The 20,967-nt window shown below is 37.5% G+C and overlaps 1 protein-coding gene across 9 annotated transcripts in view; it reads right to left on the bottom strand.

Moving 5' to 3' along the window:
• INPP4B (inositol polyphosphate-4-phosphatase type II B) overlaps positions 1-20,967 on the bottom strand; it is a 256,059-nt gene that overhangs the window by 39,171 nt on the left and 195,921 nt on the right. For all 9 annotated transcript variants that reach the window (XM_088132815.1, XM_088132817.1, XM_088132816.1 and 6 more), the window contains 4 exons: positions 20,449-20,566; positions 11,883-12,023; positions 8,812-8,909; positions 387-499 (listed from right to left, as the gene is read on the bottom strand). In XM_088132815.1, coding sequence (XP_087988941.1) covers positions 387-499; positions 8,812-8,909; positions 11,883-12,023; positions 20,449-20,566 — 470 coding nt within the window. The remainder of the gene's footprint in view (positions 1-386; positions 500-8,811; positions 8,910-11,882; positions 12,024-20,448; positions 20,567-20,967) is intronic.

The following is a 20,967-nucleotide window of genomic DNA, read 5'->3' as shown; positions in this document are numbered from 1 at the left end:
TAAAACAATTAGAAACAACAGAAAACGCAATTAAAACAACAGAAAAAGCAATTAAAAGTATATGATTCATTAAATGCAGAGAACTTTTTCAAAAGAATATGTAATATCAATATGTTGAATATAGGCAGATATGGCAGCAACAAGAATTCAAATAGGCACTAAGAAAACTGGCCTGGGTAAAGCATGCATGTGCAACTGATTCCACCCAGTGATATATTTCACCCAGTGAGTCTAAAAATATACATATTCTGTAATTAAAGAAATTTAGAGTGATCTAGGGGAAAAAAACCTCATTAGTGACTTTCCTCAACTCTTTTGGGGTCTGAAGTTTAATTTAACAAGACAGAATGATTTCAGTGGAATTGCTGTTTAATGAGGCTTCTTACCGTTGCAGCCAACCACATGATTTCTACATTCTTTCTTTTTTTAGTCTGAATATTTTGATGAAGGTTTTCTAGTAATCCTTTCAAATCATTCTGTTCCTGAAAATGTGGTAGGCCTGAAAAGGAGAAGGAAGCAGCTAGTGATAATATTTCCCATCCATAAAAAAATATCTACACAGTCATTTCAAATGCATGAGAATTTTCATCTAACAGAGCAATGTCATCATTTAAGACTGACCAAACAAATTTGTGTTTGTTAATATAGACACTGCTACTTAAGGGTTTCTTCTGAAGTGCAAAACACCCAATGTCTGCAATTTGAATAGAAACTGGAAGCACTCCACAATCGACTCCATTTCTGTTTCCTCTTTGTAATAATTCCTAGTGCTGCTCTTTCAATAACTGCAGCAAAGGTGTATAAAAACCACAGCACCTTTGTGGGCAGGAGGAAGGGAGACATGAAGGATGAGAAAAAAAACACAACAATAATGACAAACACCATCTTAATTTAAATCATTGTCAAATTCAGGCTGAGTGGCCTCTTCATAATTTACTTCAACTGGGAAAGATAGTGTTTCATTAATATTACTATTGACTTTTATGGATATGGAGCTTTAATCAACGAGATTATCCAAAAACTATAGAACACACCAGCTATTCATTACTAGAACACAGTAGTTCACGTTACATGTAGTGATGATGAGGACTCTTTTGATTGGGTCTGTTGGAGAAAAATTTAGTTTATTACCAACACAATTCAACCCCATGATAATGTCTGAACCTTTCCTCCAAATGGTGGCAAGCCACCATGTTTGTCTTTTGCCTTTTGCTACCTTTCCTCCTACCTCTCTATATTTGCTCTTGTTTTATGGCAGGAAAAAAAAGAGCAAAAATTAGGGGATGTTTCTCTCTCCTTCCATATTTGGCAAAACTCTAAAAAATATAGTTGTATGGTATCTTGCCCCTTTACAGCTATTAGCAAATGTGGGGCTGGGAAGGGTTTAAATAGATGAACTTTTGAATTTCTCTTTTATCAATTTAGGGTTTACAGGTAAGAAACAAAAACAAAACAAAGCAACAAAGAACAGAAGTATCTTTGTTTCATATCACATTTGTCTTGACCCTTAAAGAATCACACAAAAGTTGTATTTGCATAATGACATTTTGGAGGAGAGGTATTATAAACTGCTGGTTGTTTGGAAATCTAGCGACTTTCCCTTTATGCTGTGGTTGGGATAAATACCGAGTTAATATATTATTAAGACCTAATTCTAAGCTACTGCAGTAATTTTGCTAGCTATAACCAGAAAAAGTGGTTGCTATCTCAGGTTTTACTGATTTTTCTAATTATAAAGGTGTCTGTTTTAACATCCCAAAAAATGAGCAGCATTAAAACAATTTTTGATAGTCTGTCATAGTTAAACACAAGTTTAACCTCATTAGCATTAATTCCAGTCCTATGAAAGACTCAGCAAATAAAAATCCACAAATAATATTGTTAGCAGCTGGAAAAGGCATGCTTGCATCTGTTTGGCAAATACACTAAAAATATTGATTCAAATCTATTATATCCTAGGGAGAAAGCAATTTTAAACAACAATCGTCTTTATGAAAGTCCAGAAAAATGCTGCAGTGCACTAAAGATCACCTGAAATAAATAAATCCTTGTTGAATAACAACAGTAATTTTAAGTCCCCCTTTTGAGGTCTTATGTTTTGATGGCAGATGTAATCAGGACTTAACCTGAACTAGCAGTTTTCCAGGACTCAGAGTGGGAATGCATTTTCATTATAAGGGACAAAGAAATAATAAGAAGCCAAAAAGTCAGTATACAAAAATGGAAAATTAGATTTTCTTCTATTTATAGCATTTGGTCACCCACATAAAACAAAATGTATAGCAGAAGGAAAAGAAAGGGAAGTTTTGGGTCAAGGAACTGAATATTAAAATAGAAACAGTTTAATACATAGAATACCTATAGCAAATGATCACATTAGATGTTCTTCTACTGTAAGTTTTAAAAGCTTTTGTATTAGATGTGATTCCACTCCTCCAATTTTCACCAGAGTCACAGCATATAGAGATAGGATGTTTAATTCTTCACTTCCAAGCCACAGTTCTTATGAATAAAATTTACCCTCATGAGATACTCAGCATTGAAACAAAGTGGTAAGGGGAGAAAGAGAAGGAAGAAACATTGATGGCAGAAAAAACTTTACTGAATGTGCAAATAGAGAGAGCAGGCAGGGGAACTTAACATGGGAGTTTGGTAGAAGGAATGTGGCATCCATTCCAATTAACTCTGAGCAGCATGGAGAGTGAAGGAGGCTTTGTGGTGATGTTCATGCAATGTTTGCCCTCCTACCTGAAAAGAACCCAAACCACCACTCCTGTGTTCTTACTGGAAGAGAAGGCAAAATAACATGAAGAGAGAGGTTTTATACTTGCACACACCAGAGAAGGTAAAAAGTTCCTGGACAGGATAGGAAAAGCAGAGAGGGACATGAATGCCAGAGAACATAGAGGGGAAAGTAAAGGAAGCATGTCATCCAGAGACACAAGAGAAACAGGAGGTTCTTAGTGATGATGGAGCTCAGAACCTGGTATTAGCTTCTTGATCTTGAAGACAATCCATAGCCAGCTGAGCAAGCCTCACCACCCCAGCTTCACAGAACAAGGTGGAAGACACTTCGGTTATAATAAGTTGAAAAAAAAAATAACAATTTTGAGAAAAGAGAAGCATATTGTGATGATGAGTGATTCCTTGTGAAATTAACTGAAACTAGACTATGCAGACTTAATATGATGTCATGGGAGGTGTGTTGTCTTCCAGGTCCTATGTCCTGATTAAGACAGACAAGCTGCTGAGTTTCGTCAACCACCAATAACTAATAATTCATGTGATGATGGATGACACTGCCAGAAGAGATCTTGAACAGATCTTCACAAATTATGAGGCCTGGGCAGGAAGGTGCTTCTGTTAATCCTTCCAATAGAGAGTTATCGCATGAGAAAAGCAACAGGATCCTGTAATTGAGATCCTATTCTGGATTTATATTCCTCAGCCATGGACTGTGTTACCTACATGAACGACCCTTAGCAAAAGGTGGCCTACATTTCACAAAGCCTGGGAAGGATATATCTGGAGAATGTTAGTTAGTGAATGATAGGTGCCAAAGGCTCAGAACTGAACATAATACCAAACACTGGATTGAACAATACAAGAGATAAGCATGAAAGCAAAGGGATGACATAGAAATTGGTAGAAAACTACAACGCAAAACCAGTAGGTTTAGCACTTACAGTCTAAGGAATTTCTACATCACTGCCAAGAAGAAAAAATTGGTTGAAGAAGTAAAAGTAACTGGAATCTTGGGAGAAAGTGATCATGGTATCCTTGAGTTCATGATATCAAGGGGAGGAAGAATAGAGAGAAGTCAAACTTGTATACTGGCTTTCAGAGGAGCAGATTTCAATGAATGAAGGTAAATCAGATCCAGTGGCTTGAAATTCTGAAGGAGAAATGTGTCTGGGAAGGATGGAAAATTCTGTAAAATGGGATCCTGAAAGTGCAACTGTAAACAATTTATATTACAAAGAAAAATGGGATCATATATAGATACCAGCGTGGATATAGACAAGCTTTCTAAAATTCTGAAAGGAGAAAGGGACGTGTATAGAAATAAAAGAAGAAACAAAGGAGGATACCAGCCAGTCACCAGAACATCACAGAATGAACTGTAGAATCAACATCACAGAATGAACTGAAATGTGCAGTAAATGTCCACAATAAGAACAACAAGAAGAAGTTCTTTTCTTTGGAGGTGGTTTGTTGGCAGCTGTGCTGGAGGGATTGTGTTGGCTGCTGGGTTGGCTAGGCTGGCACTTTTTCGGTTGGCAGCAATAGAGGACTGGGCATTCCTGTGGCTGGTTGGGCCATTGGGAGATTCCTGCTGCACGCTGATGACAGAGGCCTTCTGCCTGCTGTGATGTGATGCAACCCTGGTGGTTGCTGCCGGGAGCTGCACCTTGGCAGCTTTCCATCTGAAAGGCCATCCAGGATGTCGGGACACTGGAAGTGTTGGCGGTGGCCGGGGGTGGGGAGATGACAGTAGAGTGGCAGGCTACTGTGGCCCCTCCCTCCCTGAGGAGGCCATTTTGCCTTCCCTTCTGTTAGTGGCAAAAAGGAAGAGGATGACACAGCATTTACCACTTCAGTATGGACTTTATCTACTGGCTAGGTTGCCTATGTTGCCTATGGATTGTCGCCATATACTAACCTTTATGCTCCCCTACACCCATCTAATGCTCCTACCCCTCCTTTTAGATTCCTTTTAGATATATACTTTCTATTTTATATCTTTTAGCTTTTTATTATTTAGACTCTGATGTATTTTCTATGCTTTTTAATTGACCCTCCTTATGCTGGTCTTTGACTGTAACAAAGATTTGATTTGATTTGTGGACTGTGGGTTTCCCACTGAAGACCAATTCTCTCCTCTAGGTGAGAGCCAGAGGAGGGGATTGGTGGGGTTGGGGTGAATGGAGAGGGATCCCTGGACTAGTCAGTGAGAGTGGCAGGAGTGGGTGAATGGGTGTGTGTTTTTGAGTGTGTTGAGTGTGAGTGGGGAAGGTGGTCGCTGAGCAACCTGATAGTATTTAGAGCTATTGATGCTGAAGTGCCTCAGGGGTCTTTGCCTTCCCTTCCTGGGTTGGTTAGTGCTGAGGACAGGGAATAGTTCCTGGCCTTGGAAACTAGGGGGCCAAGGATTGGGGGGTGTTGCTGCCTTTGGAAGTTTGGGGTGGGCCAAAGTATTATAGTGGTGATGGGCATGGGGAGATATGGTAGGAGACAGGGAGCAGGATGTTCTTGGGGAATGTGGGGCCAATGTCTTATACTGGTTTCGCATTCCAGCTCCTCAGCTCCTGTACAGTCAGCCACCTGCTCTTTAGATCCATGCCCCCTGTCTTATTAAAGCAGCCCAAGGGGTGTGGTGTAAGTGGGTTCTAGCAGTGGTGAATTCTACTTTGAGTGAGTGGGTTGTTCCTTTACCTCTTAAGGAGGCCTTGGGTTGACCCCTCCTCAAGAAGCCATTGCTGAACCCCACTGTACTGGACAATTTTTGTCCAGTATGTAACCTCCCCTTTCTGGGGAAGGTAGTTGCACAACAGTTTCAGAGGATGTTGGATGAAGCAGGTTATCTGGATCCCTTTCATTCAGGATTCAGACTCGTGTATGGGACCAAAATAGCATTGGTCATGCTTTTGTATGATCTCTGGTGAGGGTGGGGTGGGGATTGTGGATCCATCCTTGCTTTAGTTGACCTCTCTGTGGCTTTTGATACCATCAACCATGGTATCCTTCTGGATTGGCTCAGAGGATTGGGGGTAGGTGGCACCGTGTTGTGCTGGTTCACCTCCTTTCTCTGGGGTTGATTCCAGTTGGTGGCAATTGGAGTGCTTCCCTTTGCCCCTTCTGTGTGGGGTGCCATAGGGTTCAGTGCTTTCTCCACTCCTATTCAACATCTACATGAAGCCACTGGGTGAGCTCATCCGTTGCCATGGGGTGAGGTATCCTCGATATGCTGATGATACCCAATTATACATCTCTGCCCCTGGCAAAGCCATGGACATCTTATTCCAATGTCAGGAGGCTGTGAATGTCTGGATGGGGAACAACAGGTTTCAGCTGAATCCTGGCAAGACTAAGTAGCTTTAGGTTTTTGGGCCTGCCAGTTCTAAGACTATGCCATCTTTGGTGCTGGATGGGATTGCACTGCCCCAAACAGATCTGGTGTGCAACATGGGGGTCCTCTTGGACTCATGAGTCTGGCTCGAAGAGTCGGTGGCAGTCGTGGCTAGGATGGCCATTGCACAACTTCGTATTGCGCACCAGTTGTGCCCATTCCTAGATCATGGGGCTCTGCTCATGGTCACTTACTAATCACTTCCCAACTGGACTACTGTAATGCACTCTACATAGGACTTCCTTTGAAATGTATCTGGAAGCTTCAGCTGATGCAAAATGTAGTGGTGCAGGCAGTTATGTGTGCCTCTAGAACAGCACACATTACACCTCTGCTCCATGAGTGGCATTGGTTGCCAGTCTGCTTCTGGGTCCAATTCAAGATGCTGTTTTTGAACTTTAAAGACCTTCATGGCATGGGCTGGGTTATTTGAGAGACCACCTCTCCACATTTATATCTGTCTGTTCCATCAGATCTGGCAGAAGAATCATGCTATGGGTCCCGTAGGGAGCTACACTTGGTAGGACCCAGAAGGTGGGCCTTGTCTGCTGTGGCGCCCGCCTTACGGAACACCCTCCCCCTCAAAGTGAGGCTGGCTACATCCCTGATGATTTTCCAGAAGTCCCTCAAAACCTGGTTATGCCATCAGGCCTGGGGGCCCCAGGGGACCGGCAAGGTACTGAGGTGGTTCCATTGTTGTTGACATCTGCTGCCCTCTCTTAGCCTTTAATTGCAATTTTTAATTTTTTTCTGAATAATTGTTTTTATATATTATCTGTTTTATAGTTTTATTGTATGCTGTCCAGAGTCACTTTTTTTGTGAGATGGCCATATAAATTTGATGAATAAATAAATAAGCATTTTTCAGTATGGCAAAGGAAAGGCAAAGAAGATATAGGTCTGCTGTGAGAGAAAGGGATATATTGGTAATGGGTGATGGGGAAAATGGCAAATGTCTTAACTTGTACTGTATATCTGTCTTCTCTCAGAATGAACTGAAGGCCTAGCTGGTCGTCATTGTAACACTAGTGGAAGGAGGAAGCTATGGATCAGGATAGCCAAGATAAAAATAAAAGAAAACTAAGTTATGGTATGCTATGGTATTGAAGATATATGGTATGGTACTGAAAGAAGTAGGGAACTAATCACAGAAACGCTTACTGTAATCTCTGAACTTTGGAGGTTCCAGAAGACTGGAGGAGAATAAATGTCTCTATCTTGAGAAAACGGAAAGAAGGAACATTTTGTTACAAAATTTCAAAGGCATTTGGAAGTGCTCTGGAGACTGCAAAATTGAAAAGAACTATACTGAAGAAATTACCTTTACATGGATTATCTGCTGCCTATTTGCTTTCAGTGGGCTATAAGCAGGCTAGAGTTCTGATAATGCAATGTAGAATGAATGTAGCACATTAGTCTGACCTGGCCAGAGTCCCAAACCTTCCTATTAGTTATAGTTGCAGATAAATACTAGTACCTACACATTAGTACCTGCTACCTATTTTTTACTGTTAGGTCCCTAATCACTTCAGTGCCTTATCCTTAGCCTTGCTAAAGGGAAGATTTAGGAAGCTCTTGGCCAAGTTGAAACTATTAAACATATTCTCTTGATGTACATTTATCCACCCATTATTTTTAAGATTATCAGACCACACAGATAAATTGTATGCCCATTTATTAGAAAACTCTTCTATCATTGTAGTCACATTCTACAGAGAAATGTATAAAAAATACCTGACCTGATGTCCAGTAAGTATCAATTGGGCTAGAAATATTCCATATTTGCATTCTGATTTTTGCCCCTTTTTATTAAGACCTATACTTTTTCAAATAATATTTAATCATTATTTCATTTTGACTAGGAATTATTTTAGGCTATTTTAGGTTAGCTTCGTGTTATAGTTTTATAATTTTAGATTTCTAGATTCACTTATTAATAGGTATTTTGTTATATTGTACAGTTCCTAGATTCATAGATAAATTCACTACTAATCCTTAGTTTTATAGAATTTAGTTTTACAGATATATTATACTAGATATATTTATGTTATTAGCATTTAATCCTGTAGTTGTAGAAACGTGCCACATTTGAAAAGGTTTTTTGGAGCAGGCTATGCGGTGTGGATGCCATACCTGTTGGCACCTTAACAAAGCTGTGCCTTTTCCTTGGGTTATACAGTAACTACACAATACCAGAAAATAGACACATGAGTTAAGGAAATGCCAACAGTGAGCCCATTGCTACTCCAAAGAATTTTGTCATGCCCTGTTAGCACAGCTTAACTCTGACATGTTTTTCCCCTGGGATCGCACAGCTACTCTGCAAGTTATATAACCTGATGATTCTGTGATTAATTCTCTGTTGTCTTTGTTATACTTTTTGCTGGTCAAAATCCAAATAAATATGAAATAGTGACTGATTCACAATTAAAATCTATGAAAACATTATTTCGACATTATTCCATGTAAACCTTCAGTCAGTTCCCAGTAATACCACTGGGAAATTCTATTTCAAGTGAAAGGGATTTGGGAGAAGATTTTGGAAACAGAAAGGGCAGTGTTTGCCATAAAATAATAAAGAAACCCACGTTTATAAAAAATAGCTTTGTATGAACGATGTTACCTTAGGGTTTAGTAAATGCGACAAATTCAACATAATGAAGATCTATTAAAATGCTTACAATCAGGAGGTATTTTTTCCATTAATAACTTATAATATTCTTTTAGCAATTCCAAATTTTCCTGGTTAAGGCTTTCTTGCAAGGAGGTATCTCCAAACCTAAAGTATCACAAAACATATACACAAAAAACAAGAACAAAAATAGCATAAATGCACTATTGAACAATTAAACATGGTCCACTCAGAGAAACTGAACAATCTCAGCTTTATGTTAATTAATATGGGTTAATTACTATGGCTGTGTAGTGTTTCACATTCATATCTAAAGAGGTGCTCTGGAGTATGTGTGTAGCATGTATCTGCAACTCAAACCAGCCACGATATAAAATCACCATTACAATTTAAAGATCTTGAGAAAATAAAAAGGTTCTGAAACATCATTACATGGGTTACAAAAATGATACCCCAAAAAAAACAAACAGGGCCTTTGGTTGGAAAATTGGTTGAGAAGTGCTGAAAGGTCCTCACTAAAGCATAAGTTATGCCTGTGGAAAATTCCAAGGAAATAAAGCTAGTGCTTGCAGTAATTCTGCCAGTTTTATCTAATGGTAGGCTTCAGATTCCAGCCTCTAGCCATTACAAATATTTTCTATATCGTTTTATAGTGGGTTTTTTTTTTTAAGCAACACTGAAAGAGCCCCTCATCTCCTCTTGATTGCTCCTTGTATTGCAGGACTTGTGATGCCGTAATGTTTCTCTCAAACCAAAGGAGAATTGGCCTGACTGCATCATTATTTTTTCCTATGCAATAACAATAACAAATATCATACGAGGTGATTAAACAACAGAATAAACTACACAATTATACCTGCTATATACATTATTGAATTTAATTAAAAAAACATTTTAATACTGTAAATGATGGCACATTCTTATGTATTACAGAGCATTTATATAGAAATAAATTATCTTGAAACATTTAGGAATTTTTCAATCAATAAGGATAAAATTGAAAGTGAAGTCTTCCCTGATATTATCTATTTATTGCAAAACTTCCATCTGTTCCTAGCCACACCCTAGAAGGGTATGGGTCAGCATGTAGTTCTAGTGCTGCTCAAAATAATTTTCTATGGAAGCATCAAATGATGTAGAAATTATACAGTTAAAATCTTTACAGCAGCTGGATTCCAATGGCTGACATTGTGGAAGACAACTTTGGATTTAATTTCTATATGTGACAGCACAGAATAGAGGGTCAGTGAATATGAGGCTATCCTATAAAAGGCTTTTGTTGGATGTCTTGCTTTTGACCAGCCATAATAACACAGTAGCATATTTTGTTTTGTTCTGTTATAGCCTGCCCTAATGCTTTGCATAAGTCTTACAATCAAGTCAAATTGCCTATTCCAGTGTACATTTCTCATATGTATAGAATTAGGCTAATGTTATATATTAGAGATTCAGGCACCAACAATGCACTCTAACTGTAAGTATAGCTCAGCTTTATTCTCCCATAGAAAAATCTTTATTTCTCTGTTACTACATAGCACTGACAATTTTGATACTTACTTTTCACATAGGGTGGACTGCTTCTTAGCATATTACCACTTATTTCACAAAAAGAAAGCCAAAAGGGTGCACTTTCTTTTTCACACAGCTGTATTTAGAATATTCTATAACGATTTTTTATTATGCATCGCGATTCTTTAAAAGCATTTAAAATATTGAATTAAGCTGAAGACAAACAAATACTAATTTAAGGTACATTAGAGATTTTTCTTAATCATATGCATGTAATGAATGTCTAAATGGAGAAAAATCATTGTAATTGGACCACCCTAGTCCTTGCCAAGTCCATTATATAGGCATTATGAATTGATATTTCTTCAAATGTTCATTATTGTTGATATAATAATAGCATATACATTATGTACAAATTTTATTTGTCCCCTCAATCAAGAATTGAGAATCATGCTTTTTCTGTTGCTGTCTCCTTCTCTGGAATAGTTTCTCCTCAGAAATTTGGATGACCAAATCCCTGCTGATGTTTAGAAAATTGCTAAGTTGGCTGTTCTACCAAGTTTGGCGGGTACAACTCTCTCTCTGAATGAATAACTCTTTTGATTTTTTAAAATTGATTCCTGGTGCAATTATGTGCACCATAGCAGTTTATATTGTGTTTTGGTTTAAAATTTTGACTATAAAATATTTCTTTTAACCCTAATTATGGATTAGTGAGTTGTACCTACTCAGAGGTAGTTAACTAGAGAGGCTTATAAGCCCTGCAAATAAATGACAAATAAACATTCTACCCTTAGCTGAAGATGTCAACATTTATTTGGAACTGAAAATTGAAAAATCTGTTCAGATATGCTGTAGCTGGCTAACCAGTTGCTGAGACACTCAGAGGAATTGTTAGACACATGCTCAGATAGGATCTTAAGGAGATGGTCCTTTTCCCCCCTTAAATATCCTTGATTTCTCCAGTCACAAACACACACCAAAGTTTCTGACAGTGAGCATGTATCTTTCATTGGATGGTCTGTGCTGAAAAACCCAATAGTGCCTGCTGCAACTATCTAGCCAGGTATTTCTTGGTACGGATCGGTGAATGCCATTTTGCTTGACTAAAGTTCTATTTTTTCCAACTGTATATTTATTTTGACATTATTTCATCATCAGTTTATGAATTGAAAAAAGCCAATCTGTTTGATACTCTAGGTATTTTCCAATCTCCATTTCCTAATATATACAATTTAATGCATTTTTTCCTAACATGCACATTTCATTTGTTCAATTTCATTGAACAAATTTTCAGTGAAATAATGCATTCCTAACTTCTGGAGTTTGGTTAACCCTTTTTCGTAACACATATATTTTCTGTGCATTTTTTGAATTCCAAACTGTATAGTTCCTATAAACACAGCACAGTCCAGTTTGCCTATTTATTCAGGAAGCTGCCAATCAGGTATAGTTTATACAGATGTGAGCAGAATGAATTTATCATCTTTCCTTACTTCTGTATATCAGCTCTAGATAAGTTATCATAACCAATTATTCAATTATCTCATTGGATGCCAGCTCTATGGGCATTTTTCTAATAGAAAACAACATATTACCCTGATGATTTACCTTTCTGCAAGCGTCTGTTGTTCATTGATTCCAACATTAAAGAGGACTGGATAGACATAGAGCAGTTTCCCATCTTTAATCTCCTGGGGAAGCAACTCAAACATCTTTTCTGGAAGCTTGATTTCTATTACATAATGTTCCCTATAAAAATAAAAAGACAAAACTAAAATTGAGTTGTTTCACCTTTTAAATAACTGTATTTTCAGTCTGCTTTACTCCTAGGCTGGCAGACAACAAAATCTATATTTAAAAAGTAGGATATTTTCATAAATGAAGAAGAATCTTTTCCAATTTAAAAAAAGCATGTTTGTAAAATCCACGAGGACTGTCAATATCCCTCAGAAAGAAATCCAGAAGAGTTGGAAGTTGCGATGTTGATTAACCTGACATTTCTAATAATTTTAATAGAAAGATTTGCAATGGAGTACCTGGTATTCTTTATGTGGAAGCAAAAGAGCCTTGAGAGCCATTTTTGGTTAATGTCCAGAATCTTAAGACTTTTTATTTATTTTATTCATTTAAATTACTTATATGGCTACCTACTGACAATAGCAACTCTGGGTGGCTTTCAGAGAGTTAAAAACGTAAAACAGAGAAATCAAAAACAGAACATACAAACATCCAATACAGAAGAACTGAGGCCAAGCACAACACATTCCCATTCAAATCATTTCATTTCTGGATAGACTCATCCAGTGCTTTGGCCCAATTCTCAGGGAAAGCCAAGTTTTCAGGGCCCTACAGAAGGCTAACGGGTTCAGGGTTATCCGAATCTTGGAAGAAATGCTGTCCCATAGGACAAATACTGAGACAGAAAAGACATATGTACATCCTGGGCCCTGCTTATTGATACTGCTTGAGTGATGGGACCCAGAGCATGTCCACTCTGTCAGATTTCATGGAATGAGAAAAGACAATTGGAAACAGGCAGTCCTGCAAATATTGCTGCCACCCTATGGAATACTCTCCCCCCAGAAGTGAGGCGGCCCCCACTCTCCTAGCCTTTTGGAAAGGGGTGAAGACCTGGCTCTGCCAGCTCATGTGGGGCTTGAGGAGGGTTAACCAACCCTGGGGGTGGTTGGCACCCTGAAGATGCTCCCAGAGGTCGATAGCCTATTATATACCATCAATTCCTTGGAATATATTATTTATTTATGAATACTGTTTTTATTTATTTTAATTGGTTTTTATTCTTATTTTTATTGTAAATCACCCAGAGTCACTCTCTGAGTGAGATGGGTGGTGACTAAATTTGAAATATAAATAAATAAAATGAATAAATTTGCAAGAATGCTTAAATCTCATGACATTTTGACTGCTTTAATTTTTAAATTGTTTTACTTTATTCTTTGCTTTAGTGTCTGAAAAGATGAACAATGTCTGACTTATAAGATCAAGATATCACCCACCCACACATACAGTATATACCCCCACACAGCTGACTCTGCTGAATTTAGAGAAACCTGAGACAGGAATTGCCATTCTGATTATAGCATAATTGAGTCTCTCACCCAATAGGAAAAAATGTTTAAATACACAATGTGTATTTAAACAAGATGTTTAAATACACAAACCCTGACAGCTGCCTCCTCTAAAAGATTATCTGTATCTGTTCATACTTTAAAAATTGTGGATTTAAATTAAATCAAATTGTACAATTATTGTTTTTTAAAGCCTGAACTTAAAACCAATTAATTTAGCAGTTAAGGGTTCTCTGCTGATTTTCAGAGTCCTAAACCCTAAAATATCAAGGTACTATATTTTCTTTTTGTCCTCAAAATATTCAAGCCTATACAGAAAATATGACAGTATTTTAATTATAGATTCTTCAGTGAAGTAAGAAGGGCATCTCCCTAGAAATCTGGATGGCCCTAATCCTGTTAGGCTTTCAAAAAAATAAAATAACTTTAAAAAATAATTAAATAATAGAGTAATAAAATCAGTGAAAAAACAGTTTGGCCTTTCTAGCATTATGAGCACATGTATTTAAAAAGCATTTGCTACAGACCTGCTGAAATCTACATGCATACACATGTAACCTTAAATTCATGGTAAGTGTGAACCTGGGGCTGGTGAATTTCTCTCTGGTCTGTTTATCAGAGTCATGTGAACAATCAACAAATCTGTCAAGACACTACTATGCATGCATTGAAAGAGTGAATAAAGTTTTGTTTCTGGTTGAGTTAAATTTTTATTCGGTGTCATATGTGACTGTATTGCTCATTTTGTGAGCTTTTTTAAATGCTGACTATTTCACATATTCCTTATTAAACTCAATCAGAATTAACCACAATCATATACTTCTGTGCATTTGATGTTACAGTTCCTTCCATAAACAAGAGTAAATAAGTTGATATTTGTAGTATAGTTGCCTAAAACCCCAATGATCCTTCTGAAACTGACCATCTATCTACGATCTCTTTTTTCTATGGGACATCAGGGATCAGAATGAGGTATCAGAAGCAGATGCAGCATTTGAAAGGGGAATAGAAAAAGAAAATAGGGATTGTGAAAAAAAAAAAAAGCAAACTTGGCAATATATCAAGTGTTCAAAAACATTTGGCCATTTTCTTGCTGCTCAATTGAATATGTGTCCTTCCAAAGCTGGATAAATTTCTTGACAACCCCTCATGTACAAGATCCATAACTCTATATGTTTGTAAGTTCTATATTTATTTATTGGTTAGATTTAACAAATATAGAAAACTCTTATTTGTTAGTTTCTAAGGATAGATCCCAGAAGACAATGTACCACCTTAATACATAGTAGTAATTGTTTTATGGGCATACCAACTTTTTTGTAGATTTCAAATCAAAATGTAATGACAGGAGGAGTCCAAACTGTAAACATTTGTGTTTTAGCTCCCAAATGCCAAACTCAAGGGGACAGTAACCATCTTTACTGAATAATTCTTCCAGAATAATTCTTTCCAAACTCTTAGTATTTCCATATTGCAGAGAAAGAATTTTGTTATTTGAAATGAGGTGATGGTGAGGCCCTTGCTTAAGAAACCATTTTTGGATCCAGCAAATTCTAACAATTATTGGTCACTGTCCAATTCTCCATATTTAGCCATGCTGGTGAGAAAGAGAAAGAGCTCTAGAAACTATTATTTGAAATGGATTATCTCATCTTTTTCAGCATGGATTTAGATCTGGATTTGACATACAAGACACCTTTGTTTCCCTGGTGAAAGAGGAGAGCGAAATGGGTAATACAACCCTATTGGCACTCCTGTATCTCTTGGCAGCTTTTGAAACCACTTGACATGATATCTTTCAGGAGCACTTGAGACAGCTATAGTTTGGAAACACTTTTTTATGGTGGCTTCACTTTTCTTCTTAGTATGCTATGGTAAAGTAATATTGCTTCACTCTCTCCTCCCCCACTTTGTCATTAATAACCTGATGCTACTTAGCTATACTTCTCCTTTCTTGTGAGTTTGGACAGCGCTGGAACCTCTGAATATCTCCAGATTATAAAGAGTGGATATGGGGGAAGAAGCTAACAATTAGTGTCAATAAGATTGAATTGTTTCAGATTCCAAGAAAGGGACTTCAGGATTTGGAAGATTTGCAGCCTGCTTTAACAAACAGGTTTGCAGTCTATGTGACTTTCTGGATTCAACACTGGTAGCGAACAGCCACAGAACATCTGTGGCAAGACTGAGGGATTGTGATAATAAATCAAGGACATCCCTACATAGAGACAAAAGACTTGGCTTGGTGACTTTATAATTGCATTATTATAATATGCTCTGTGGAACAGTTCTTGAAGATAGTCCAAACATTGCTCAGAATGAGGCAGCATTGGTAATGAATAATGCCATTCAGAGGTCCAACATAACCCGTGTTGAAACAGCTTCACTAATTGCTAGTTCCTGGACCTAATTTAAGAAACTCACATATAAAGCCTTACGTTGCTTAACTCCAAGCTATTTACAGGATCACCTATTCCTGCATATTCATCTTGTAGTCTCAGATTGTAAATGAGGAGCCTGCTACATGTGTTTGACATCAACAATTAACTTTGCTTTCTCCATGGTACATTCCATATTGTTGAACACAATATACCTTAAGCCTTGTTACAGTTCAAAGGGGGACTAAAACCATGTATATTAACATAGCTCTTCTAAAGTTTTAGGCTTTTAATATTAAGCAATGGCTGATTTATTTTTTAGTATTTAATCATTCTTGTCTTTCATTATTATATTATTGGTTTATTATATTTTTGTAAGTTATCCAGAGCCGTTAAGGGAGCAGATAACATAAAAGTGTTTTAAATAAAGAGTAGCAAAGGTCACAATATGGTTTTTGAAAAGTGATAACTGAGGGATCATACCATGTCATATATCAAAAGATTTTTTGCCTCCTGTATATGTTAATACTGGCTGAATTTTACCTATTTACCTATTAGCTCAATTAATAGCCTAGTACTATTAATTCCCTGATGGTTTCATAAATCTAGCCCGAAGTCTCCATGCCAACATAGCAATAAATATCTTACTGTCCACATTTATCAATCAAAGTGGTCTGTAACTGGAACACAATTCAGAACCTTTACCCAGCTTTGAAATAATTATTATGTAAGTCCATTAAACAAAAGAGATAGATAACTTTTAAAGTTTAAAGAGCTCTAATAAAATAATACATCAAAATATAATATAGTTCTTATACTAATCGTTGGAGCCACCACTACACTGTTTATAGTATGTAGAATGACATATAGTGAGATGGAAAACCAAATCCAGTAACAGTTGTGGGAAAAAAGTTTGCCCCCTCCCCCAACTAAGAAAAAGTAAAATGTAGGTGGTAAGAGAATAATTATTGCTAAAATCCTTGTTTCTAAAAATCAAATATAGAAAAAAATAATCCAAATTCTCTGGGGTACATCTGTAAAATACTATAATAAATTGTTAGAAAGGAATCCAGCACTGTAGAAAGCACAAGGTTGCAATGAGTGTACATTCCATAAATAATTTAGAAAAATATTTTAAGGATGCATTAGCATATGTATAAGCTAGTGCCCATTTATAGAACAGAGGAAATAAATTACAGGCAATGTATAAACAAACATGTTTACTTCCTTGAGGGCACAAAGAGCCCAGTGCAGTAATAAACTTATATCGCTTCAGAAACTGAAACAAGTTTCAACTGATTTTTGAATACAGAAACAGAAAACAATAGAAAAATGAAACCAGTATTTCAGATTTCTCTTATTTGCCAGGAAACTGGACCATGAAAATAGTCACTGATTACTAGTTTTTTAAGTTCTACTTTCTCTCAAGTGCACTTTGAATGATTATCTTCAATTGAAAAACTAAGAACTGTCACAATAAATATATGGTCTGTTAACTATAGGCTGGGGGACTGGGCAGTGATAATGGAATTTTCTAGTATCCTGTTAGTATTATTTAACATATCAGCTGGTAATATCTAGTATCAGAATTTTTTCATGAATGAAATCAGTTGATTTTTGTTTTTCTGCAGAAATTCCAGAACACTCAGAATTTTCTAATTGGAATTATGAACATACAATTGCAAATCAATCATTTTAGCCAATAGGTGTTTTACAGTACAGTGGTACCTCTACTTACGAATGCCTCTACTTATGAATTTTTCGAGATACGATCAGCTCCGGCCCCAAAAATTTACCTCTACTTACGAACTCACCTCGACTTACGAACCGGATCTGCGGCCATTTTCCGCCCGTTCCACGTGGTCCGCGGCCATTTTCCGCCCATTCCACGTGGTCCGCGGCCATTTTCCGCCCGTTCCACGTGGTCCGCGGCCATTTTCCCGCCTGTTCCACGTGGTCCGTGGCCATTTTCCGCCCGTTCCACGTGGTCCGCGGCCATTTTCCGCCCGTTCCATGTGGTCCGCGGCCATTTTCCACCCGTTCCACGTGGTCCGCGGCCATTTTTCCGCCCGACACGTGGTCCGCGGCCGTTTTTCCACCCCTGACGCGTGGTCAGCAGCCGTTTTTCCGCCCCTGATGCGTGGTCCGCGGATACCGGAACAGATTAACGGTAATTACATTGAACCTTATGGGAAAATTTACTTGCGACCAACTCGACTTGCGATCAGAGTCACGGAACGGATTAAGTTCGTAAGTAGAGGTACCACTGTATTGTCTTTCTGCCATTGTTTTATAGATGTACCAAGAGAAACATAATAAGCTGTTGATTATCCACAGTGTATTTGTGCAAAAAAACAAAAAAAAAACTTTTAATTATAAAAACTTGCCAATTTCAAAATTATAAGAAGTTCCATTATGATTATACTCAACCTCACCAAACCTATTTCCCACATACAGTGAGAGAGAGAAATTGAAGCAAGGAACAAAAGAAACTTAAAACCAAACAAAAAATTAAGCCAAAACTATTTCCATTTTGTCTCTTTTCCCCACTTCCTAGAACTTTTTGACATTAACTCATATTTATTTCTCTGTTCCTTTCCATACTCAGGTAGGTGGCAGCCTCTACAGTAGGTTATTTTAGCTGATCTTGAAAAGTTTAAATAGTGCTAGGTTTGGATTTAATGACCAGGAAATGAGCAGTAATCCCAGGCCTATAGGCTGGATTCAGGACATGGAAAAAAAATCTCAAGAGAAGGCAAGACAAACTACTTCCGCAATGGTGCCTAGAAAATTTCATGGACATGTTCATATAGATTCCAGGAGTCAGACTCAGCATGAACAAGCTTTCTATCCAGACCGATCCAGGTCTAACTGTACAGTATTCTGAACGTACACTGCTTCTAATGTTCTTGTCATGACTGGGCAAGTCCATAAAATTGACAATGAGAGTGGAAAGGGAGATAGAAGTGAAGGGTAATGGGGAGAATGGGAATGATGGGTCTAGGAGAAAGAAAGGGGATCTGGGAGGGAGTGGGGAAGATTAACTTGCAGAGAATCCTGGAAGAGCGGAGAGAGAACATACACGGGGAGGGAAGAGAAGGGGAATTTCACAGCCTGGAGCTCTGCTTCTCTTTTCCTTTCTGCTTACGGACTGGAGGACTGCTGCTTTGATCAAGAGGCCTAATTTAGGTTTTATTTTATGTTTTGGCATGCTATGGTTTCACCACAGTGTCCAAACTGGAGTGCTGGATGGATATGCGTTCCATATGGATACTCCTTCCAGCAATCTTGATTTCTCGGCAGAAGCCTTGGGCAAACAAAGCTTGAGCCCTGTGAGAACTCAGTTCAGCCTGCTTGGACAAGCCAGCTGTGAGAGTAAGTTCCAGCAGTAATCTGTATTGTGAGGCACCAAGCGTCCGCATGCAAAGCCAGAGTCCTGTGAAAACTGGCAGCTTGTGCATGCAAAGCTGAATTGCTGCCAAAACCTGTTCCTGCTGAGACTGAGTTCTAACAGGACTCTGATTTTGTGTGTGTACAGGGAATAAGAAATGGGATAGGAAACCCATGTAATGTTAAACTGACAGCTACCTCACTCACTAGACCAAGGGAAAGAGCTCATTAATTTTATTCATTGAGGAAATCATAGAAATTCATTTATCATTTTAAGAGGTTGTGGCACCACAGAGTTTGGGAACTCTGCAATAATATTTAATTGTACTGGTGAAATCTGTTGCTCTTACAGGGGTTTGAAGAGTCTGCTGAATGGGATAGACTGGTATGCAATACAGCGACGAATCCCTCAGAAGAAGCAGAGACATTTTTTTTAAAATTAATGGAACTCAACTAACAGAAGGTGCCTCAGCATTATTCTTGTGGAAATCCTGATTCCCCATGTCACAGCCTGTTTTCATTAGCAGGAACTTTCTGCACAGCATTTTGTATGCTGGATTGGTAATGATGATGAGGGAATTAAGAAACCTGCTTCCACTTGGCAAATGGCCTGTGCCTAAAACAATATTTTGTATATTATTTCTTCCTTTGCCACAGAGTTACTGAGTCTAGAAATGCAGGAAATTTATTTCTGGCACACTGTCATATTTTAATTTAGACCTTGTAGCAATGTCAGTATTCTTCTAATCTCAATCTTTTGTTGGGCCTGCATAGGTTTGGTCTTAGATAGCAAAGAAAGACCCATATTCAGTCAGCTGAAGAGATGCTGCTGAGTTGCAACTTTTTTCATACAAAAGGAAAAATAATTATTGTCCCCTCTCCATTTTTGACAATACAAAATCAAGCTATTAAAATCAAATGAATTTCTGTCCTTAAATGAGACCCACAATTTCCTTAAAAGGTATAAAACAGAAGATTTGTGTCTTTACTTGGACTTTAAGTTTGAAAACCTTCAGTTCAAGCCACTTTTTCTTTATATCTTAAGAACGACATATTTAGTCTATAGAAATGAATGTTGTTCTTCAAGAAACAGGTACACCATTATTCAATAGATATTTGAGAATTTCCATATTAAAGGATAACAGCTGTGGTTTATACTGCAACTTATTTCGCTCATGTATATATTCATTTATTATCTGTAAAGGCTGCTCAGAGCATTTATTCTGATTTCTATCTCTTCTTGAATATCACATAACTTCCTCAATTTTTTTTTGCACAACATAAATATTTTTGTTTTGAAGAACAGATAATACTTACCGTCTTCCTGTTATAACAGGCAACAGGTCATCCGATTTAGCTTCGGTTATTTTAAACATGACTTTTTGCAAGTCGGATATTCCCACAGCCATATCTTCTAGCATCCCAATTTCCTCACCTATATAGAAAAATTTCAGATAAAAAAGAAAAGAAAATATAAGTGACTAGCAACTCTGCTTGGTTCAAGAGGAAAAAAAACATTTAAACCAAATATGGCTGTCAGTTTTTAACATTAAAATACAGTCGTGTGAAAAAGAAAGTATACCCTCTTTGACTTCTATGGTTTTACGTATCAGGACATAATAAAAATCATCTGGTCCTTAGCAGTTCTCAAAAGTAGGTAAATACAACCTCAGATGAACAACAACACATATTACACCATGTCATCATTTATTTTACAAAAAGAAGGCCAAAATGGAGAAGCCATGTGTGAAAAACTAAGTACACCTTATGATTCAATAGCTTGTAGAACCACCTTTAGCAGCAATAACTTGAAGTAATCGTTTTCTGTATGACTTT

Source organism: Python bivittatus, unplaced genomic scaffold, assembly GCF_059951505.1.
Source record: "Python bivittatus isolate LINGU-HERP-01145 unplaced genomic scaffold, Pbiv_v1 ctg000070_np1212, whole genome shotgun sequence".
NCBI classification, from domain to species: domain Eukaryota; kingdom Metazoa; phylum Chordata; class Lepidosauria; order Squamata; family Pythonidae; genus Python; species Python bivittatus.
The sequence above is the reverse complement of the archived record's forward strand: the minus strand, read 5'-3'. Positions and strand labels throughout refer to the sequence as shown.